We start from the raw sequence: 24,762 nt of genomic DNA, 5'->3' as shown, positions 1-24,762 counted from the left end.
TTGGAAGCATCAAACTAAAATGTCAACCAATGAAGGTGTTCAAACCCGTTCCAAAAAGAGCGGCCTAAAGGAAGATATCCCTTGAAGTTTGATAATGATTCTCCATCTCTCTTAGCTCCATTACTGAAATTTTAGTGAAAGAATCATAGTAAAATTGTCCAGATTTAGTTTTTGGATAGACACTGCACTGAAGCTTCCTTTAGTTTTTGTTGGTTCTATTTTTTATTTTTTTTATGGCAGAACTTTGCAGTCTTTTGATAACTTACGACATCATGAAAATAGTTTTATTTATTATGTTGGAGACTCTGTTGGTACGTACCCTCCAAGTGCTATCTTGGACCTCTATTGAAGACATGATCTCTGTTGGTACGTACCCTCCAAGTCCTCCCAAACTTGTATTTTCCTTTTTCCTATTGATATTGGATCCTAGTTCAATTCTATTTCTGCATATTAATCAGAATCATTTACTTAAAAACGTAAGTATTCCAATTAATCGAAAAAGGTTGTTTTTGGTTGTTTAGTCACTACCAAATAGCCTTCACTCTAGCACAACATACGTAGCATATTTTGTTTTAATGGTATAACACGTACCCAAACATCTTTCTTTCAACAAGTAAAATTGAATTATAATAACATGAAACACATATTTTTCCCTTAACACAAGAAGTGCCAAAGAAAACACTATAAGTTTATAACATAATGATATGATAAAACAACAAAAAAATAGGGATTAATCAATGCCTAAACAAGCAAAAGGGGGAAATCACCAACTATGATAACCTATAACAAAATTATAAAATTTTGCTAGCCACAAAAAAGAAAGAAGTTTAACTGTGTCTAGAAGCTGAGTAAATGCATGCTCCTTATTTTTAAAAATCATGCTATTCCTTTCATTCCAAATAATTCAAACATCAACGAACTAAATCAAATGCATTAAGGCTCGCCGCTTTTTAGAGATACCTGGCGAGTTGCAAAACTCAAGGAAATGATCCGAAATTACAAATGGATCAATCGAGGACAAACCCAACAAATTATGCACCAAAACCCAAAAATGACCAAATATATTACAAGATAAAAACAGATGATTAGTTGTTTCAATGTGACCGCACCACTCACACAAAACTTTTTATTGTGAGGGCATCTTTATTCCAAATAAGATCCAAAACAACGGTAAAATGAGATGGCTCTCGCCTAAGGAGTAACAAATATGCACCACGCACCGAATATCCATCAACTTGATCCAACTGCCAGCACCATGGATTTGAAGTGGAAGAAATAGTCACAAGAAAGGGGGAGTTTGAATTGCGACCCTTTTAAATTTAATCCTGAAACTTAACAAGTTTATGTACTCGAGAAAATTCTTGGTAAATGTTAGATAAAAGAAGATTATAAAATATTTAGATATTTAAACAGTTGTTTTATCAAGGACCAGAATGTTCTGGATAATAATTATATAATTTATAAAGAGACTAAAATAATAAAACAATATTAATAATTACCAATGACTAGAGAACTCTGGAAGAATGTAATTATTAAGTGGTTATATTAGGACCATAATGTTCTGGATAACAGTTATAAGATTAATTATTTAAACTGAATGATAAAATAATATTATGATTAATTAAGGACCAGAGAACTCTGGATAAACATAAAGCAGTTATAATTAATTATTAAGCTGAAAACAATATTAATGGTTATTTAAAGACCAGAGAACTCTTGATTAATTTGGTTGTGATTAATTAGGACCAGAATATTCTGGAGATAAATAGATATTAATGTGTGTGATAGTTGTGTGCATATCGTGTAAAAATAAAAGATAGAGAGAGGGACAGAGAAAGAAGAATAACACAGGAGAGTTATCCTGGTTCACCAAACCCGGCTACTTCCGGTCCCCACACTTCGTGTGAGATTATCCACTATAGTATTCAGTTGGTAGAAACTTCTAACCAACACTATAAGGTCTTGATCACACCAGATCAGTCTGTAACCCCTGTATTATCAACCTCCGCAGGCTTCTACAATTTTTTGTTTTCGCACAAGAAAGGTTCGAACTTTCCTATCTTAAACTATTAAGCCCAATAGACTTGAGATCTAGTTTACACTTTGTAGGATGATTGTTTGGATCTAGCGTCTCAAACAAAAATATTGTAGAATGTTGTTTGAATCTTTGCGTCTCAAACAAACTATCCTTTTACAAATACAAACTCAAAAAGATGTTCTCAAATAAATGAGATAAAGATGATAAATATAGTGAAAGATTATGGAATTTGTTTTGTGTTTGTTGAAAGATTGATGAAGAGATTGATTTCTTTAACTTTGAGAGAGAGATATCAAAGCTTTTATTTATCAAAACTCTTATCTTTTACCTTCAAAGTCCTCTTCTATTTGTAGAGCATGAATAACCTTGAAGGACAAGTCATGGGAGAGTTGTTTGAAACCTTTTCAAACTGAAAAATGCGCTCCAAAGATTGCTTGGAGAATGGGTGCACAAGCTGTCAAGAGAACGTGCTTTCTTTGTTCCATCTTTCTTGTGCCAAAGTTCACACGTTTTGCATCGTGTTGTTGAGCTGTAACCATTTGCTAGGATGTATATGTCACTATGTTGTCATACCATGATGTCACAATCTTTATTTCCAAGGCACAACTTTGTGATTATTCCTTTGAAGATTCTTCCATTTTATTCCTATGTTGGTCGAAAAAATCCAAGGAGCTTTTACTGATTTTATTCCATAAAAGTTCCATGGCCCATGTGCATATTCAAACTTGATTTAATCTGATTTATCTCTGATGTAAATGATTTATTTGTTTTGTGAAACCAGAATGTTCTTGTAACAGTGATCGGAACGTTTTCCAGAACATTCTCGCTGAAACATTCTCATAAAATAAATTAGTGGATAACAAAATAATAATTGTAATATTTTTGTTATCTTTTAAAACATCAAATGATGATGTTTTTTTGACTTTGTATGACCAAGAATGTTCTTTGTAAGAACATGAGAAACCTTTCTCAAATTAAAAATTTATTTGATTGATTTCTATTCTCCCAAATCATATCTTGAATAATGATGGAAGATTCTTGGATCTTCCTAACTCTTTTATGATAGAACCTCCGTGCATATGATCATGAATTTTCATCCATATGATCATTCTCCAATTAATGAATGACTTAATTCATAATTCATTCATGGATTGGTTTTTCTTCAGAGTTGATTCTAATTATTTTGATGAAGTAATGAGAATAATTTCGAGTGTGACAATCATCTTTATCAAGAAAACATTTTTTTCATCAAAGTTGATAAGGTTCTCTTCTATATGAGAAGACACCATCTTCTTGGTTAATTAACCTTGAATTATTTGATGATGCAATTCTTATCATAATTCCTCTCAGTGATTCCAAACAATATTTCTTGTGCATTGAGTATCTTTCAAATATTAACCATTTATTCCTCGAATCTTTTAAGGCTTTGTTGAAAACCATGTGGTGACGAGGATGAGTCAATTGATCATAAAATACATTTTCTTGTTGAATCTACAATCAACATTCATTTGATACAAACAATATTCTTTTTATATCTTCTTTGATCTTGTGATGCTACTGTTTTGGTATTCTTTCATTGAGTATATATATGCACTTGTAAGAGACTTATTTCTTGTCTACTTCTCTTAAAATACTTCAGTGCAAACATCAGTAGATCACCATTCATAAAACTTAGTGTTTATTCCATAAGGTTTGTTATCATTAAAACATTCATCAAAAATATTTTGGTTTCAACATGATCAACAATAGTAACCTGCAAATGTACATTGTTAAGTAAAGTCCTACACTCCTTTACGATCTCCTCCTTCCAAGCCAGCAACCGCCGCCTCCACTTCCAAGCCCCTCCTTCGACACCCCACCCTAAAGAAAACATATTTGACACCGTCAACCAAGTATTATCAAACAAGTCAAACAACCTTCTAAAATGATCTCTTAGCTTGAACTCCCCTAACAACGGATCTGTCCAAAAAAAAGTCTTTGCACCATTACTCACCTTATACCTTATATTATCCTCAAACCACCTCCCCACCACCAAACCTTCCCCATTACGAATTCGCACCAACTCCTTCCATCTAACAAGCCCCTCCTTACCACCCTCCTTCATACCCCCTACACCAAACTGCGTCGCCAACACCCTGAACCACAACCCCCCTCTATCCGCCATCATCCTCCAACACCATTTTTCTAAAAGAGCAATATTAAACTCCCTCATCCGGTTAACCCCCAACCCACCAAACTCCTTTCCCAAATAAATAGATTCCCAAGAAACTTTCCTACCATCCTCACCCCCCCCCCCCCCCCCCCATAAAAAGTGAATTAAAAGAGATTCACTAGAGGAAATGATACATGAGGGAGATTTGAAGAAGGAAAGGACATAGATATAAAGAGATAATAGAACAAATTTAAGAAGAACCAGTTGGCCACCCAAAGATAAATTCTTGTTTTTTCAGCCCAACAGTCTAGTCTTGATACGACTAAGCAACAAATCCCAAAAATGGATATGATGTGCATCACCACATATAGGAAGACCAAAATACTCAAAAGGTAGCCTCCCAATTCGACAATTTAAAACTGTAGCCACTTCAGTTAACAAAAAATCATTAACATTGACACCGGCCAACAAGCTCTTATAGAAGAGGAGTGTTATTTGAACAACCAATTTGGTGACAACTTATTTGACAACCATATTTTACAAAGAAAAAAGTGGTATTGGCACAGAAACCATAGCAATAGAGAGATAAAGTAAAAAATAATGTGAGTATGAGAGAAAAAATTGTTGCAAAAATTGTCACTAAATAGATGTTCAAATATAATTTCTCCTAATAGAAATTAACCTTCAAGTTCAATTTCAGTTGCATATTAGAATATATTTTTTAATTGTAAAGAAAGGCTTTGACAAAAAGTTAAGCTTAATTTTAAAAACACTAAGTCAGTCTCTCTGTTCAAATGAATCTCTATGTTATTGCAATAAATAGAGGAATACTAATAGTAATCATAATAATAATCTTACACTAAATTATATTTATTTATTTATTTTTTGGTCAAGTAGTCCAGTGGTTAAAATTCACCTTTTTTTATATGAATAAGTGGGGTGTCCGGGATTCGAACTCCGACCCCTGCATATAATAATGCATGTCCCTACCAACTGAGCTATGCTCACGGAGACCTTACTGAATTATATTTATTACTATTGATATGTTTTCCACTATCATAAATTCAAAGCAGGATATAATATTTTGGGAGAAATTTACATAGTACTCCCTCCGTCCCTATATATAAGACCCTTTTGCCAAAATCACGGGAATTAAGATAGTGGATATTTGTATTAAAGTTGTTTGTAATCACTATTGTTTTTACAATTTTATCCTTTAAGAAAAAATGTTAGTTTATGTTTTCAACATATTATTTATTATTGATTGAAGAAAAAGATGTATAATAAATAGGGTCATGTATGTAAAGAAATAATTAATGTAGTTGGAAATAACAAATGGGTCTTATAAAAAGGGACAAAAAAAATTCTCAAAAGGGTCTTATAATTAGGGACGGAGGGAGTATTAAATAGGGGAAATTACATTCACCTCCCTTAAATTTTCATTGAATATCACAAACATCCTCTTTAATTTTAAAGTCAACACTCACCTCCCTTGGGGGTTAACACCGTTAGTAACATTAAATATTTCCCTCTTATGTGATTTTCCCTCTACCATTAATGATGAAAATTTGGGATTGAAAAATCAATTAACTCTCAGATTGATTTGCATAGAAGAGTGAAGAAACCACTTGATTCCGATTCACAACCTTATTCCCTCAACTTCCATTTTTAATGAATTCAGTATATTTTAACTTATGATATGGCAAGTTTCCAATGTTAAACTCTATTATGGATACAAATTTGATTTGATGTTTTTCTCCCATCAATCTTTAGAATTAATTCGGCCGGTTAGGGAGTCCTTTGTTGTTCTATAGCTTGTTGTTGTTTTCAGATTCTTAGTAGGGTTTAGTGGGATGGCCGCCCATGGAATCGTGCTGAGAATGGGGAATGACAACATTCTCGAGAAAAAAGTTCAAGGTCAGTTTTGAAAAATGATTTTCCTGCTAGCATAATCCCTTTAGTTTCCCTTCTCTCCTTAAGACTTGAAGTACATTCCTGGCAGCGGTTGAGAGTGACTTGCCAGGCCTATGAATTCGCGAATCCAACCGCAGTTAAGATGACCGAACTAAGGTGTAATGTATGCTAGATACGATTTATAAATTGAATTTTGAAGATGTTTCTTTTGAAAACTGAATTTATTAAATTATTTCTTGAATTTGGAAAGTAAAGAAGATTATGATCATAGAAAATTTGAAAGAAAAAAAGTAAAAAAGAAATAATTAAATAATAATTATAGCATGTGTACTTTTTTTTTTGGTGTGACCAAATTAAATGTTTGAATTCTTGTGTCCAACTAAAAATTATTCGTTTTCGGGCATCTATATAGATCAAATCAAGAACCTGTAAAATAGGCCCTTAAAGTTTTGCATTTCTTTAGGGTTCGTTTGGTTCGAGAATTAGGAGGGGAGGGGAGGGGAGGGATTTTTACAGAGGGGAGTGGAGGGGAGATATTTTTAATTAAAAGTGTGTTTGGTTCACAAGGGGAGGGGAGGGATTTTAACAGTATTTTACCATTTTACACTTAAACTTAATTAAATAAAAGAAACTGTTTGTTTTTACGATTTCAGAAACTGACAAAGACAAGCACACATCTAAGCCGCTATTTTATCTTAAACTGATAATAAAAATTGTTACAAGGAAAATATAACAAAATAATAATAATAATTGTTACAAGAATAAGATAACCTAATAATAATAATAAGATTGTTACAAAAATAATATAATCTAATAATAATAAAAGTTGTTACAAGGTTAATATTGAGATTTGAAATTAATTTAAGGATAATTATGGCAATGCAATAAAATTTTAAAGAGATTTGCTCCCCTCCCCTCCCCTTCCCTTCCCTTCTAAAAATTGAACCAAACACTTCAAATTAAAAATCTCCCCTCCCCTTCCCTCCCCTCCCCTCCAAAACTCTCGAACCAAACGGAGGAGGAAGAGCCACAATAATATTTACCCCATCATCACCACCTTCAACTCCGTGAAAAGAAGGGAACAATAGTATAATATCCTTCTTATGATAAACCACTGGACAACAATACTTAGGCTTCCCCCATGGATACTCCACCTCTTCAAACCCTAACCTCCACCATGAAGACACCAAAAGCTCTCCATTCGGAAAACCATTATACAATTCTCCCCAATCAATAATAGACCTTGCATACTCATCACCCATTCTTTTTGTACCCTCCCACACCATCTCCACCAACCTTGAGAATTCACCTTCCTTCAATTCCTCACACTTTGCCGAAGCTTACGCCGTTAAAACTGCATTCCCAGCGTACTCTCTCGGCAATGGAGGATTCAATCTTGAACGTATGTCAACAGCATATAGTATAGTTGATGACCTGTTAGGATCATACGGCCCAGATAACGCTTTGCATCTCCATAGATGTGTGGTGATTACATTAAAACTAGTGACACGGGCAATACTATTAATTTTTGCTTTTTCCTTCAGTTTGTTGATATTTTTAGAGGTTAATTGAAAAACCTTAAAGTCGAGTTCTTCTGAGGATGCTTCAAAGACACCAGATTCATTGCCTAAAGGTAGTAGGTTATCAAGCTTGATCATCTCAGGGTGGGGGAAATCGACATGTGGAGGGGATCGTGCGGCTAAGAGTTGTCTGTCATTGAAGGGTGTCATAATCAGTGGCATGTTAGCAGCCAATGCAGCAAGGTTGTCTAAGAATATTTTGAGGCTATGCCCATCAATGGCTGCATGGCTTCTTGTGATGCCAAATGCGAAACCACCACACTTGAAGGATGTTACCTATCAAAGCAAATCAGTAATAACATTAGTTTCTAGTATATAACTAAAGTTAATTTGAATCAATTAATACATTAAATATATTTTCGTTTCAACCAGGGATTTTATATCTATCTATTTTTTTTGTGGTAGTCGGAGTTTGAACCTTTGCATATATCGTCACTACCAACTGAGCTAAGCTTACGAGGGCATCAATAATAGTAATATAATACTCCCTTCGGTCCAATTTATAAGAAAAAATTAATTTTTTAGATTCATTGAGTAATTGATTTATATGGTATAGAATATGGACCAAATACATCATTTATGGAATTAATAAAAAAGTCAAATATTGCTTATATATAGGAGGGAGTACTAGTACTAACATATTTGTTTCCAAAATAATTCAAACAAAGAAAAAAGCCAACAATTTGACTTTGCCCAATTAAATGAACAAAATGAAAATATTCCTTCTGTCCCTAATTATAATTATAAGACCCTTTTGAAAAAAAAAATTTGTCTCTTTTTATAAGACTCTCTTAGCATTTTCAATTACATTAATTACTCCCTCCGGTCCTATTTATAAGAAAAAGTTAATTTTTTAGATTCATTCAGTAATTGATGTACCTAGCCTAGAAATAGACCAAATACATCAATTATTCAATGAATCAAAAAAGTAAATTGTTTCTTATATATAGGATCGGAGGGAGTATTTCTTTACCAACATACCCTTATTTATTTTACATCTTTTTCTTCAATCAACAATAAATACTATGTTGAAAACATAAACCAACTCAACCCTAAAATCTATCAAACCCGATGAGTTATGGGTCCAATAGAGACGGGACAATATCAAGATAAGATCGGATTGGTTCCAAGACAAATCCCTAATACATAAATATATTTTTTTAAAATAATTAATCAACAAATTTTTTATAATCGTGAAACATAATCAAAATGAATTTTGGTAGCTATACAATGTTAAAAAAAATAAAAAAATAAAAAACTTAGGCTACACCTATGCCACACAAAATATAACTTTTTTTTTTTTTTTTGAGAGCACACAAAATATAACTATTCCCAAATATATGAGAACCACTCAGACAACCAAAACATTAAATTCATTTGTTGATTTTAACACATTTGCACAACAATTTTGTGCACTAGCCGATAGGAAAATCATATGCGACCTTTCAACACACAAGTTTAGTATTTTTTTATGTCACTATCTGTGGTTCTACATAAAAATAAACCATGGCGACATAGTACGTGTATAAACATCAAATTCATAGCATGAATATATAGAATGTAAAGCCACCTTCATGTATTAGAAAGTATGAGTTTGTGTGTGAAAGAGTATATTGGAGTTTGAGAGTGTTATAAAATAGGCAAAATTACTTATGTGGTTCCTTAATTTAACTTTAGGTAACGATTTTGTCCTTTGTCTTTTTTTTTTTTTTTTACGTCATGTTCGTCCTTTTAATCAATTCACATATTGATTTTTAAGATTCAAATCTATGGTTTTAATTTGATATGAACTCGTAGTTTTTAAATCTATTGTTCTTCACTCATGTTTTCATATGAATTTTGGATTTGATGTTTGAAAATCTAAAAACAAACAGGCCAAAAGGATAAAGATTACGTGCAAAAAAATATAAATGACGAAATCGTCCCAAATATAAATGTCTATTTCATATGTGTCCATATCACGCCCCTTTATTTTTGACACTGCCTTTCTTGTTTTTTTTTACAAGGTCAAATCCAATCCATTGTGTTCGATTGGGACGGATTGTTAGGTCTTGTACACCACTAACGAAAAGTAAAACAATGAAAACTTCAAGTTAAAGTGACATAATCCAAAAAAAATTATTTTCAACCAAAAAGTAATCATATGAGAGACATGAAAACATAAATTATTCAAAAATTTATTTTGAGGGATTAAAATTTGCACAATTATATCGTAAAAAAATTGCACAATTATAATATACTCATAATAAACAATTAAATGCGTAATTAAATCTAAAATAAAATGTGATTTGTAAAACCTAGTTTGGCCCTACCTATTCATACCCCGACCTCTCATACACAAATTGTCATATTCCACTGTTTCATAGAGATTAAAGAGAAATTATAGTATCCATGCGAGCTTCATTTAGTTGGTTGGGATATTGTATTTTATATGTAGGGGGTCGGGATTCGAACCTCGGACACTCCACTTCTCCACAATTAAATTGTGTGAGCTCTAGCCATTGGACTACTTGACAAAAAAAAAACTATAGTTGAAGAAAAAAAGGTAATGATTTACCAAATTAACCTTACTAATTATTTGTTGATTTTATTATCATTAATGCAAACTGTAAAATAATAACTTGAGAGTGATGCATATAATATAAATTAGAGGGTGTAATTGGGGAAAATAGATTAATATTTTTATACAATAGTGATTTTTTTTTTACCATAGATAGAGGTTAATATTACATTGAAAACTGAGGATTTTTTTTAAAATCAAATGTATCTTTATTGTGGAAATTATTAGAATTTTGGGTTAGATCTAATTGAATCCTACAAATCTGACTTGTAAGGTTAAGATTACTCCCACTTATAAATACATGTTCATGTTATCTCTTTAAATATGAGATTTTTTAACACGCCTCCTTACACTCAGGAGTGACTGGACATCTGGAATGTGACTTGAGTGACACGATAGAGATGACCTGATCATATCAAGCGACTCAATGGAACAAAGTCATTTGAGGAGGCCACATGCTATCAGTTCATCATTATTAGGCCATGTTTAAGATTTTCAGTTTTTGGTATGGGGAAGATGTATTAAGAATCCCACCTTAAATGAACAAAATATTTATAAGTACGAGTAGATTTAAATTTATTAGCCGGTTTCGCCAACGGAGTTTGACCCATAATAGAAATATCATATGAATTTCTCCCTTAATTTTATATTTATAGTATAATTTTGGTCCATAGCTTTTTCGTTAGAGGTTTGTCCTTAGTTTTTAGTTGAGAAAATTGAAGGGTAAAACAATTACGCTTAAGTGGTTAATGAACTCCATCAAGAACGAATTGTTCAGGAGAACGTAAGTATGATTTTTTAGTGAAACAATTATTAGTCAAACTTTACTTTTCTCACAGCCGAACTTCGGATTATTAGACCCCTTTTTATGAGAACCAAAAGGTTAATGCCAAAAAATGATTAATCGATGATTAAAAAAAAACGATTAATCGATGCAAGGTTAAATTCTAACAATTGTAGTACTTGCAAATTTCAATTTGCGCAATAAGAATTTGAGAGACTCCCTTCAAAAAAAGAAAAATTGAGAAACTAAAATCACACGATCGTAAATTTAAACAATTCCATCCTTAAAAAAAGCATGTAAACAATTCCTTAAAAAAACAATTAAAATTGTAATTCAATCTAAAATAAAATATGTCAAAGGTGTCGCAATGTCATGATCCTTATTATTGTGAAAAACTATGGACAAATACAGATTTTATACGATCAAAATGTGTTTATCAAAATCTCAAAAACCTTTACTTAAGGAAACCTTTACTAAGGATGATAAATTGACAAGAATATATTTGTACCTGGACAACACATAGTGGTAGATCACCTATCTTAAGAAAATCTTTTGCATTGTGAACAAATTGTGCAAAAGCTTGATTAGGATAAGCCAAGTCTCCAATTTGATTCAATTTGTATTCACTTGAAGCCACAACAAAGCCAACACCTTCTGCATTGCAATCTATCTCCAACCTGTTGGTTTCAGTGTTCATCTTTAATCTTCCAGCAAGGAAGTCATAAGCTACTAGAGCATCTTCTAAAGCTTTCTTTAACTTCTCGGTCACTATTTGAGGAGGAAAATCTTTGTTTGCTTCGAAGAAATGAACCGTTTTCACATGAAAATTGAGAACTCTGTCTATGTTTGATAAGAACAAGGATTTCTTTTCGATTTGTTTTGATGGGAAAATCATTGAAGTTTTGTGGATTGTCACCTTCATGTCTTGAAGAAGAGGTGTAGTTTCTTGGCTAGTGGTTTCCATCCCTTGTTGGAAAAAAAAAATTAGCAAGTTAGTATGTGTGTGTTTGGTTTGGTGTGGCCTTCACATTTATACATAGGGAATTCTAGCCTATCCATATGACGTTGTTGCGTGCCAATTATGGGTATTCAAAATCAAACCAATCAATAAAAAAGGGCAATCCGAATCAACACAATTCGAAGCCCATAAAAAACCAAGTTTAGTTTGGATGTGTTCGTGTCAATTTTTCACCCAACTATGCGGTTTGGTCTAATTTACGGTTTTTATTTTACCACCCAAACTAAACCTATCCATAGACTTAGAGAAATACTAACTCAACTCATGTCACTCCACTCTTTTTTTTCCACTCAAAAACACTCCCTTAACCCAAAATCTCAAACACTCACTCAATCTCTATCACACATATCTCCTCCAACTGACCAACTTAATCTCCGAGCAGTGCTCTAAACTCTTCTCCATCCTTTCTATCTCCCAAACGTTGATAAGTTCTTCTCCATTTAGTTTGGTGTGATTTTCCCCAAATTCTATGTTAGTCGCAAAATCAAACTTAAATGTTTTCACGAAATCATTTTTAAAGAAATAGAAATTAAATTTGTTTGTAGATCTCTTATGATAGAAAAGAATATTCAACAATTAATGAAAATTGAAACATTCTAATTGTGTTTATGCAAGAATCAACCAACTATTAATGGTATTTCGAGTTAATTTGTTAATAACTGCAAACTAGTTAACCATTGCAGCTTAATCAAAATTGTTAGCAAATTTTTTTTTTAATTATGTGTTACGTTTTGTAAAAAACTGAAATGTTGGGGTAGTTTTAGATCATTTTATGGTCTCAGATAACCTTATATATAATTTTCCTCTTTTTCGTGATTTTGCTATTTCATAACTGTATTATTTTGTTTGTTGTCTTAATGCAGTATTATTTGATTTCTCATCTTGTTACAATGTTCATTTAATTTAGATTGATATATCATTTTCAATCGATTATAGAATAAATCAGCAAGGTGTAAATCCTAAGTTTATATGCATACTTATATGTTTCTTTTGCTTCTGCACTAAAATATGATTTTAGTTATAAAATGTGTATTGAGCATGTCGTGTATCGACTAATTATTAGATTAATTTCAACAGGTTAAACTTAACGACGACGCTTGAATGAGTCAAATTCATTCCTAATTGAATTTATTCTAAACTAGCGTTTAGAAAATACACTCAATATTAATCAATTCTCTATTTTTATTACAATAATGCATATAAATAGAAATAATTCTTTTAGAGGATAAATTATGAACAATAATTTTTATGAAATTTTGATTAAAATAATAGGTATATATATTTTGCACTTTTCATATTGTAACAAATTATACTTACATTTTACAATGACACCGTATAACAAATATAATATAAATTATTCTCTTTTGGAATGACACCAATAATATAGCATTGTTATAAGCAAATTTTTTTAAGGGTATAATTTGGAATGAAAAAACCTCCCCAAAATCATATATTCTCATTATATATAGTATTGGAGATAGCCTATCAATGTATTTTTCAATGTAATTACGAGAATAAAAAAAAAAAATCATCGACTATTTTGCTTTTAACTATAAATCTTGTCAATTTTTATTATTGACAAGTTGTTTGCAATTGTTGTAGAGATTGAAAGTGTCAAAACAAGATGAATAAATCTACCAATCAAAAGTAAGTTTTTAACACTACCGTTTCTACTGATTTTTAACAAATAAATTTGTTTGGAGTAACTCATTAGATAGTAAATAAAATAGCCAAGGTTATCTCATCACGTCAATGAAGATTGGGTCGGTTGGTAAGGAGTTAACTTGCCGTCAAGATCATATTCAACCCCATTACTGATGTGAGTATCTCATTAGTTGATGATCTGCAAATATCCCTGTAATCGTTCTTTGAACCTTGAGGTATACCCTGATTCAGGTCAGATCATTGGTCCCAACTCAAACATACTTTTCTTTACCAAGAAAAAAAGTTTGCCTAATTACAACGCAACATTTAGCCTATGGTTCTTGATGAGATGAAGAATACACCTTGTTTCATATATCATACCACAAAGTTTCATAAAGAGTTAAAGTGGTTGACACTCTGACCCTAGTAAAATAAAACTCTAGAAAAATAAATCATCGATTTAATTATCGCTAAAATATCACTCTCTCTTCAATTTGGTTTCCCAAGTTTATAAATATAATGTAGTTCATTAAATATATAAAATACATCAATTTATTCTTTAAAGTATATCAAATCTGTCAATTAAATACTTGAATTTATTGAAAACCAATTAATTCAAGGGTCATGCTGAGGGCACCGGTTAAGCATACAAAAAAAGGAAATTCTTACCATAAAAGGAAGTTTTGTTGACTTATTTATGGATTAATTAAACAATTTTTAATGCAATAATTAACATATAATTTCCCTTTTTATTATCCTTAACCAGTGCCCCGGGAACACCGGTTAGCATTTCCCTTAATTCAATCTCTAACATCGTAATAGCAATGACAAAATTGACATTTTTATATAGTTTGATAACTAATTATTATATTTTTATACTTTAAAAACTAAATTGGAGAATGAGTGGTATTTATTTAAGACTAAATTGATGATTTGTTCAATTATAAATATTATTATTTTTCTCGTAGTATCTTCGGCGTGTGAGTTTAGTCAATTTAGATAGTGAGTAAAATACATTTATGTATTGTCTTCTTTTTTTATAGAAGACTTGAATATCGTCGTTCGCTTGCCCTAGAGAGGATGGTGTGTTGGTAGACTTCCTAAGGTGGATAAGCCTTGTGAATACTTTGAAAAGCAATTCTTATTGAGGTGCAAATAGAATAATTTGTAGTTTACTTGAATACACGATGAGTTTATAGTGGTGGACTAACTTTATTGACGTCTTACAGATCATTTATTTAAGAGGTTATCGCATCGGCAACGGAAGTTGAACTCACGATCTTGCAGGTGAGTCAACTCCTTACCTATTTAGTCAATCTTCATTGGCGTAATGAGGTGGTTGGGCTAATTTCATTTTAAATTTTATCTTATGAAGTTAATATATTTTTATATTTAGTTGCTATAATACTATCTAATGAGTTACTCCAAACAAAATTATTTGCAAAAACATGGTAGAAACGGTAAAGTTAAAAACTTGCCTTTGGTTGATAGAAAAGGAAAAGGAAAATAGGAATAAATTCTCAAGATAATAGCTATTGAGTGGTTGAGATTGTGAATAAATTTTCATGAGAAAGTTTCTATACTAATAAATTTTTAGTTAAATTACACCACAAGTCTTTTAGGATATTTAATTGTAATAAATTGATCTTTTAGGTTTTTTTCATACAACTTAAGTCATTTAAGTTAATTAATTGCAACAAGTTGTTTTTTAAGTTTTTTTCGTTTCAATTAGGTCATTTATGTTGTTTAACCGTAACAATTTAAGAAATTTAGATCTTAAAAATATAACTTATTTGAGACCTAAAAGTTTCTATTAAATAATTTTAAGAACCTAAGTGTTACGAAAAAATATTATAGCTTGTTACATATTAGTTAACTTAAAGGAATTAAGTGGTACGGGAAAAAGAAAAAGAAAAACTAATTTATTATAATTAAATAATGTAAAATAATTTAGCCTAAATTTTCATACTTCAAGAGTTAAGAATTGGGTGCATGTACTCGTCGAGTAACTAGAAAGTACAACAATTTAATGAACTACTCGCCTATAAATAACTCCAATTACAACAATTTAATGAACTGCTATTTTTGGGTAAAACGTGTCAGTACATGCTACAAAACGGGTAAATTTACCCAATAAGCAACAAGACGTGTCGATATTTGATCGGCTTGTCAAACATTTCTCTATGCCCGTCAATTCCTACAAAAGTCTCGATTTATTTATTTCACTCCATAACAAAAGAAAGTATTCCACTTGACCAAAAAAAAGAAAAATACTTCAAACACTTCTTATTTTTTTATTCAAATACATTCTCACTTATTTTTATTAAATTAGTGATGTATGCGGTTTATTATATAGATCACATATATTATTTATTGAATGAATGAACCTAACAATTAAATTTTTTTTATAATAGTGAGCGGAGGGTGTATTATCTAAATGAGACAACATATCATCTTACAATGTTGTGTTATTTGAACATCCATTTATATGACAACTTTTGAAACAATTAAAATTTTACATAAAAAATAAAGTATTGACATAAAAGCCGATTCAAAATAGAGAGAAAGTAAAAACATAATATAAATATGAGAAAGAAAATTGTTACAAAAACTATCAAAAAAATGATTATTTAAATATCATTTCTCTTTATCTATACAATTATCAGTTCTCTTTATTTAAATAAATGCACATATTCTACTTTTAGTTATGGTGGGCGTTAAGGTGTGTGCAGAAGCCACATACCATGTTCTTCCCTTTATTGTATGCAACTATGCCATCCATCCATAGAATCATTTTCATTTTAATACTATTGATTGATATTTATTTTAAAGTATTGTATGATAAATTTTGTATGATGAAGTTTAAACTATTTCTTTTTTCTCTTTTTACTGAAAGGTTAAAGTAATTTAAATTATGCATGTATGTTTATAATGTATATAGTATTTTTACAATTTTAATACTTTGACAAATAGGTGTGGAAAATATAAACTTCAATTATCTTGTGTTAGACAAGGTTTTGAATAATCGATCTTCAATAATAAATTTAAATAGCTTGACCAAAAAAAAAAAAATTTAAATAGTACGTGTTGTTTAACGAAGTAGAGAGGGGAACATACCCCCCACCCGCATCAATCTCTCACAATCTCCTCCATCTTTATTCCGCACTACATGGAGATTTTCTCCTTCGTCACCATCATCACATATATATTCAGGAAACCTATCAACATAAAAATTATATATTCCATATTACTTTTAAAATGCATTTCAGTTTACTTGTAATTTTTTGGGACTAATATGAACAAGAGTAATATGATGCCTTATTTTGTATTAAATAATTTTTAAATGATAAAATGACTAAAATATATCATAATATTCTCAACAGGATAGGGGGTTGTTCCCTTCGGACAATGGAAGACCGGCGTTGATGGTGAAATTGTTCAGAGGGGTTGTTAGACGAGATAGAGGTTTTATCGAGGGGTTGACCATGAAAAGAGCTTTTAGGACTGTTGAGCTAATGCATCTTCTTCCACGGTTAAGAGCATAGTTTTAAAGATCGGTTCAGATTGGTCATTCGAACCAGTGGGTATGACGGTTTCACATATCAAATCGGTCATGTAATTAAACTTGTGTAAACCGGTGTCACTCGCTAAAAACCGATGACTCAACTTATTTTTGGAACCAATCCAATTTAATAATATTGGGTAAAGCTAACTTGTGTCTTAAGGGCACATGTTAACCAACCCAAAATTAAAAATATTCTCTTAAATTTTATACATTTAATTAATAAATAAAAAAAAAACAAATGCATTGATTATAACAAAATATTTCTACTCTGAATGTGTTCTTTACGGTTCAACGACTGCTTTGACTTTTTATATTTGAAGAAAAATCAAAATTTGAAAAAAAAAAAACTAATGGTGATGGGATTCAAACCAAACATATTAAACTGATTTACTAGAACCTTAACCCCTGCAGCAACTTCTTTTTTGTGTCATTTAGTGAAATTGAATATAAATGTAAGCATATTGCATCTTCATTTGGATGATCTTCTTTTCTACTTTCTTCGTAAAAGGATTGGTTCTGTTACAAGGCTGAATATGCACTTCAACACATGATATAATCATGAACAAAGTAAAATTTTAAATTAATAGGAAGTAAATTGGCTTATTCATTTGAGCAATAACCAAAGAAATCATAAAACGCTTTAAAAGAGCCTTCAATTTGTTAACAGTCAAATCAAAACTTCTATATATCTAAATAGTAAATATACTGCATATATCTTGATTTCCAGAAAGGAAAAGATTCTTCCAAAAAAACCCTTGAAGCGAGGAAAAAATCTCTATGAATGGAAATAGAAAATACAACGTGGATATATGAAAAACACACGTTAGTCAAACTAAATAAAAGATGATTGTGACATAAAATCGTTGCACAATCCCCATTGGAATTGTACATAATACCTCTTCTCAAGGTTATAAGGTCAATCTCCAATTAGCAGGGCCGGCCCATAACCCGTCGAGGCTGGGCGACGACACTGGGTCTCCAATTTTTTGGGACCCAAAATATTTTTTTTATATGTAAGACATGAAAATAATGGTTATATATCTATTAAAAGCAAATTTTTTCAATTTGTACAGCTTGCTTTAGTGGCGTGGCCACTTTTTGTTGAGTGTGAGGTCATGTGTTCAAGACCCACCAAAATGTGATTTCTAATATTTTTTTTTTAAATAACTTATTTAATTTTTTGGGGCCCTAATTATTATTTTTTTGCATCCTTTATAAAATTAAAACCGGGCCTATGAATTTGTTAAAACGGCCCTGCCAATTAGAGATGCAGATTATGGTTAGAAGTTAAGAAAAATATTTGTAGTACAGGACCAGACATTACATAGAAACATCCGTGAGGAAATTCTCCCAAACCCAAAGATCATTGAGGAAAATACAAGCTGCGTTATCTGAAAGTACATTTCTAGTAAAATATGTCGCCTAAAAGTATACTTCCAAAAATATGTATGGTTTTTTTATAAATGTGGAAGGTGAGGAAAACTACTCCCATCTTATTAAACTTATGTGATAGAATGTATATAACCATGACAAAGAAAAAAACTTATGAAAGAATGTACATAACCATAACAAATATCATGAGACTAAGGTATTTGATTGATGACACAGTTTCCATAACAGTAGCATATAAAGGTGATTGATCACCTTAAGGTAGAACAACGGTCAGCAGTTCATCATTTAGAAATGTAACAAAAATAACAAAAGGAAATAGTAGCTACTTATATTTCCTAATACTATATAATAGTTAGGACCATTTGCAACACGAGAGCAGAAATGTCATGAACATCTCTTTTGCCATGGACATGTGTTAGTTTGACTGTGTTTGTTTAAGATTATTTGAGGAGAAACTCACTTTAAAAAATAAAAAACACTTTTCACGAACGTCTCCTAGAAAGCTGAGATTTTCAGCTTCATACATTCACGGTAAAATGCATTGCAAACGTGAATCTATCATTAGCAAAAGCTAAACCAAACATAGTATTAGTTAGGTTTGTGCAAGCTGTTTTCCAAAAATCATTGTTAAAAAAATATTTTTACGCTGAAAAACATTTTTAATAGGTGAGGGATAGAGAGAGAGAGATCCAAAATATCTTATAATTTTAAAGAAACACAAAATAGCTGATGCTTTTATTAAACACCTCTTAATAAAAAATAATGATCTCTAAATCATTTATACCAAAATCATTTTTATTTCAATCTATAAAAAGAGCCAATAATTGCACTTGCTTTCATTTTTTCCCAATAAAAACAGAACCTGAGGTGGTATTCTTTGCCGTGTTGAGTTTTAACAGATCACATGAATTCATCAGGCACTTTTTGCACTTCACTAATTTATAAAGTTAAATTACTTTACCATATTAGTATCAAGAATTTTAGGATAGAAATTCCTAATCCAACCAACAAATTGTTATTATGAATAACAAGCAACAACTTAATGTATTGTAATGCTGCTCATAGAATGCCAATAAAATGACCGGGTAAGGATAAAGAGTCGCAAAGTTTAAGGACATAACTAGCATACTCGCAATTTACAGGTATCTAAAGTACATTTCTTATTGACACTTGATGCTTCAACAGTAAACACCAAATCATAACTCTGTTTCTCAGATATTGGAACCCAACCTCCCTATATACTGTGCAAAGTCTTTAGTGAATCAATAATATTTCCAATAATCAGCAACATTAGCTTTGGTTAATCAGTCTCAGGTTTAGGTTTAGGTAAAGCTGCCTTGCGTGCAGCCTTTCGTTTATTTTGAATCTGGCGGACAAATTCAGGAATTAATAGATGTAACTGTGGACTAGGCTTACCATTAACTGGGACGTTATGGCCTGCCCTTTTTACAGCACGAAGCAAGCACTTTTCGCCTAATTGGTAATGAGCAGGGCATACCAAAGGAACCATGGATCTCAATACTGGCTTATTACAAAAGACTGGCCCTGTTGGCAAACTGCATAAAGCCAAAAGTTTATCAGCTGAATTGTCTTCTGTAGGTAATAATAATTATTAAAAATAAGAAAACAATAAGCAATGTATGAAAACAGAAAAGGACAAGAAAATCAATTTATCAATTGTTGACAATTGACATAAATGATAAAAACAATGATACAGTACAATACAAGCATTAAATTTAATTGGTAGGATAGGTACAGACAGAGGTGTAAGTTTTGAATAGAGAGATTTTCTGTATAAAATCAAAAACTGTATAATGCAAGATGGCTCATTCACATTGGTGAAGTTGTGAAGTTAACCCTTTTTACATGTACACTGCATGACATACAACTAAACTAAAGTCAACAGATATGTATTGATGCTTGGAAGTTGTGGGGTGATTTTTGTATACAAGCTGATAAGCACCCCAAGCACTTGGAAAACTCTCCTTGAAATCTACATGTCAAGGGAGAAGAATCAAATCACTAGGTACTCCAACGAGCATCCCATACTACTTGACGTGGAACTTAGGCGTCCTATAACACCCAAGTCTCTATCATAAGCAAGGATGAGAAAATTGAAAGAAGACAATTTTTACATTCTCAAAAACTTCGAATCAAACTTGTCCAAAAAGATCAAGGGTGTCATTTGGGTCCATAAACTGAAGAAAGATTGAGGTTTACAAAATTGAATTAAAGTGACAAAACAAAAATGTCCCACGCTATGTTGAATTACAATTATAACTACATGCTATGCAGCACCAACATTTCAGATTGACAATGTGTCTAGTGTTTGAATCGTGGCTGGTGTGTCTAACATGTATCAGTGTACCTGGTCATTCAATCAGTTCCATTTTTTCAAATGATCACCTATTACCTCACTAATATCCATGTGTCAGTGTCATGTTTGTGCTCCATAGACTACAAGTGTTTATGTGTTAACCAAAAACAAGAGAGAAAAAAGTATCATGTTTTAACCCAAAGGAAAAACAATTTTGAACCGATATCCATCATTCAAAACTTACACAGAAAACAAAAGAGCGTTCATTCAGCAAGAAAGCAAAACAATCAATAACCTATAAAGCAAAGACACTCCACGGATTAGACATGTCCCGGTGTTTGACACGTGTCAATTATTGGAGTCGACGAGTTTGTGTCTATACATGTGCTTCATAGTCAATAACCAATATGTCAAGAACACCAACACTTCTGATTGAAGGCACCAAAACATATATGACCACATTTAATTAAGAGCAGTTATTTTGACAACCCAAAACCTACAACTTATTCCACACCGTATAACCCCCAAGACATAATTCAAGCTGACACGCATTCCAAGGTAAAACAAAATGTTTAAAAAATTCAACTTATATTACCTAAACGTAGCAAAATACGGTGTGAACAACCAAAAGGGTTGTTCATTTATCATTCCTGTTTAATTAATCAAGTTTCTCAAACTATTACAGGTGTCATTGTCATTCGGGTGTCGGTGTCTTTGTCGGTGCTTCTCATAAAACATAGTATTACCAAAAACACAGAAACAAACAAAGTTACACATTTTACTCATCAACCACAATCAATACTCATCATTCCAAAACCCAGTCAAAAATAATAATAATCTTTTCCATAGCCACACAACCAAATCCAAAAAAACAACATTATCTACTTCTACATAACAACAAGCCCTAAAAACACAAATTCCCAAATTGCAAGAAACCCAATTATCCATATTTGTTATTAATCAAAAATTTCTACATCACACAACATTACAGTAACGCCAAAAAAATCAAAAAATAAAATTAAAAAATAATTAAAAAAACTCACCTTTTTGCCACGGCAGTGCAACCACGATAAAGCTTCTGATTAGGATCAGACAAAATATGCGCATGACAATACTTAGTAAGAGCCATAGCTTTGGTCTTACAGCCAGTATAAGCACACCGAACAAAATCATCACCATTATCAAAAGCACCAGCAGCAGAAGCGTTACCCGAATCCCTTACACCGTTTGAATTTCTTTCTTCATCTTCTTTGAACGGACTCCTTCCATAAGTCCAGTAATACTCTCTGTACTTAGCCTTAAGCTCTTCCATTAACGCCCAGTAATGACCTCGGTAACAGCGAGAGAGTTGTCTGACACGGCGGAGGCGGCGAACGAGGACCTCGCGGCGGGTTAAGACGGAAGAGGCCGCGAGTGCTAAGTCTTCGTCGGCGCCGTCGATTGTCATCGGCGCAATTTGTTGCGGTGGTTGTTGTTGAGAGTCTTCCATTGGTGGTGGTGGATTGGTTGGAGAGATTTTCGGCGATTCTTTTGGTTTTATTTGATTTTGATTTTGATTTTGAAGTTTTGTTTTTTCAAAAGAGAAACAGAATCATATGCATTGAAACTCGGGATATTATTTTTTTGACTGAAACAATTAAAATATTAGTTTTAATTAATGATGTGGAAAACATTAATTCAAGAAATAAAAAACGAGAGAGTAGTAGTTTTTTTTTACTAAAACAATTAGAATATCTCTAACCGATCCTTCAAAAAAAAAATTAGAATATCTCTAAAAAAAAAACTAAAACAATTAAAATATTAGTTTTTTTTTGCAAAATTAAAATATTAGTTTTAATTAATGATATTATAAGAGGACATAAAATGGGATTAATCCGAAGTTTGATAAAAAAAATAAGTAAAATTTGATTAAAAATTGTTCTACTCATAAATTAAATTTAGATTAGTTTGAATAATTCATCAATTGATAAAGGGGGATTTTTTTTATGTTCGTAATATTCAACGTTAATTTTATAGATGTTATATTCTAATTGATTGTTTATATTTTTTTATTAAAAAAACAAAGTTTTGAAATTACGAAATTAATTGATTATTTTTAATCCCTTAACTTTGAAAATTATTATGATTGACTGAATAGTCATTCCATTCAAAATGGCCAACTGTTTCCTTATGCAAAGATTCATTTTGATCCGTAAAAATGACCAATCATATATGACATGGAAAATAATCTAATTTAATTATAGCAAAAATTTGACACGAAAAAATAATCTAAGTAAATTTGAATTATTGTATGTTTGGATCGTGATAACTATTATGACTTGCGTCAATGGCCAATCAATTTAAAAGGATCAATTTTCAAAGGCAGTGTTTTTTTTGGACAAGCCATTCAAAGGCAATGTTAACTTGTACTCCCTCTGTTCATTAATATGTGTCGCTTTTATCCAACTTGCTACAACTAAGGCAGAGCATAATTAGCTCTCTTTTTCCTTTTCTACACTTAATATATGTAGTGTAACTTTTTCTTGGTATATCATTGAGCCGTTCACTACATAAATGCATGGCTCTATGTATTGGAACAATGAAGAGTGGGTTTATTGCATTTATTAGCAGAAAGCATTGCCTCAGTAAAATGTGTCTAATGGAGTAGAGGAATTGGATTAGGCTACAATAATACTAGAGCTGTCAAAACGGGCGGTCCGGCCCTAAACGGGCCGGCCCTAGTGGGCTTCGGGCTTTAGCGGGCCGGGCTAAAAAGCCCGGTTGACAAAACGGGCTTGAAATATACTACCCGAGCCCGGCCCTACACGGGCCGCGGGCTAAACGGGCCGGCCCGTATTAAAAATTATATTTTTTTTTATTTTAAAAAATACTATAAAACACTACTATAATTTTTTTATAAATAATATTTTTAATATGTTTAATTAATGTCTAGCACAGAAGTAAATTGTAAACATTTTCGTACAAACGTCGTAAACTAAAACGACGAGAAAAATGATTTTAAATAAATTAGATATGTTATGGTTATAGATATTTATATATTCGATCTTTAAAACTATAAATAACGAAATGAATAAATATAATTTTATATTACATTTATATTTGTGTTAATTCATTGAATTTTCACTTTTGTTTTATACTTTGATAATCAACTAAGTAAATAATTATTTGAAAAATATATATAATTTATAGAATTTTTTTTTGTTATGCGGGCTAACGGGCTACCCGCGGCCCATTCGGGCTAGCCCTAACGGGTACCGGGCTTTTAAGGGCCGGGCTAAAAAGCCCTATTAAAATTCGGGCTCAATATTTTAGACCCAAGCCCTATATTTATTCGGGCTAAACGGGCTGGCCCATACGGGCCGGCCCGTTTTGACAGCTCTAAATAATACTATGCAATTAATGTGTCAGATTTGATAATCGAGAGGTTAACGGTATAATTGATATATTACAATCTTAAACTCCATAAGTGATACTTAAATAGGAACAATTTTTTTTAGCAAATGTGACACTTAAATAGAAACTGAGGGAGTATTTAACAGCACAAAATAGGATTCCCTCGACAACTAAGCATCCATGGTTGAAAAGTTAAAGCGCTCAACTCATAACTGGTAAAAACCAAAAGTAGAAAAAAAAAACTTGAAAATTGTGTATATTTTATTTTGAAAACTTTAAGTTTTATCTATTTAATCCTTTGGTTGGTTTCTTTTTCTCACGCCTTAAGGAAAGGCAATGAATGTGCCAATTGGTTGGCAACATTAACGCTTTGAAGATATGGACATCTCTTCCTCCACAACTAAA

General features: G+C 31.7%; 1 protein-coding gene and 1 pseudogene across 1 annotated transcript; both read right to left on the bottom strand.

Annotated features, from left to right (window-relative positions):
• Positions 1 to 3,829: 3,829 nt before the first annotated feature.
• On the bottom strand, positions 3,830 to 12,201 carry LOC11442447 (fatty alcohol:caffeoyl-CoA acyltransferase-like; annotated as a pseudogene).
• A 7,415-nt stretch (positions 12,202 to 19,616) lies between these two features.
• On the bottom strand, positions 19,617 to 22,559 carry LOC11435743 (INO80 complex subunit D). The gene is made up of 2 exons (XM_003624514.4): positions 22,008 to 22,559; positions 19,617 to 20,203 (listed from the first exon to the last, which is right to left on the bottom strand). Exons 1-2 carry the CDS (start codon positions 22,451 to 22,453, stop codon positions 19,948 to 19,950), a joined length of 702 nt encoding a protein of 233 aa, XP_003624562.1. The 5' UTR covers positions 22,454 to 22,559; the 3' UTR covers positions 19,617 to 19,947.
• Positions 22,560 to 24,762: the final 2,203 nt, after the last annotated feature.

This window comes from Medicago truncatula, chromosome 7 (assembly GCF_003473485.1).
Source record: "Medicago truncatula cultivar Jemalong A17 chromosome 7, MtrunA17r5.0-ANR, whole genome shotgun sequence".
Taxonomy (NCBI): domain Eukaryota; kingdom Viridiplantae; phylum Streptophyta; class Magnoliopsida; order Fabales; family Fabaceae; genus Medicago; species Medicago truncatula.
This window is presented reverse-complemented; position numbering and strand designations above follow the sequence as displayed.

Excerpts from the sequence above, each read along its gene's own strand:
- LOC11435743 (XM_003624514.4), bottom strand. The coding sequence starts at position 22,453 with ATGGAAGACTCTCAACAACAACCACCGCAACAAATTGCGCCGATGACA. Across the intron at positions 20,204-22,007 it reads TGCACTGCCGTGGCAAAAAG|TTTGCCAACAGGGCCAGTCT; the intron begins GTGAGTTTTTTT and ends GGCTTTATGCAG.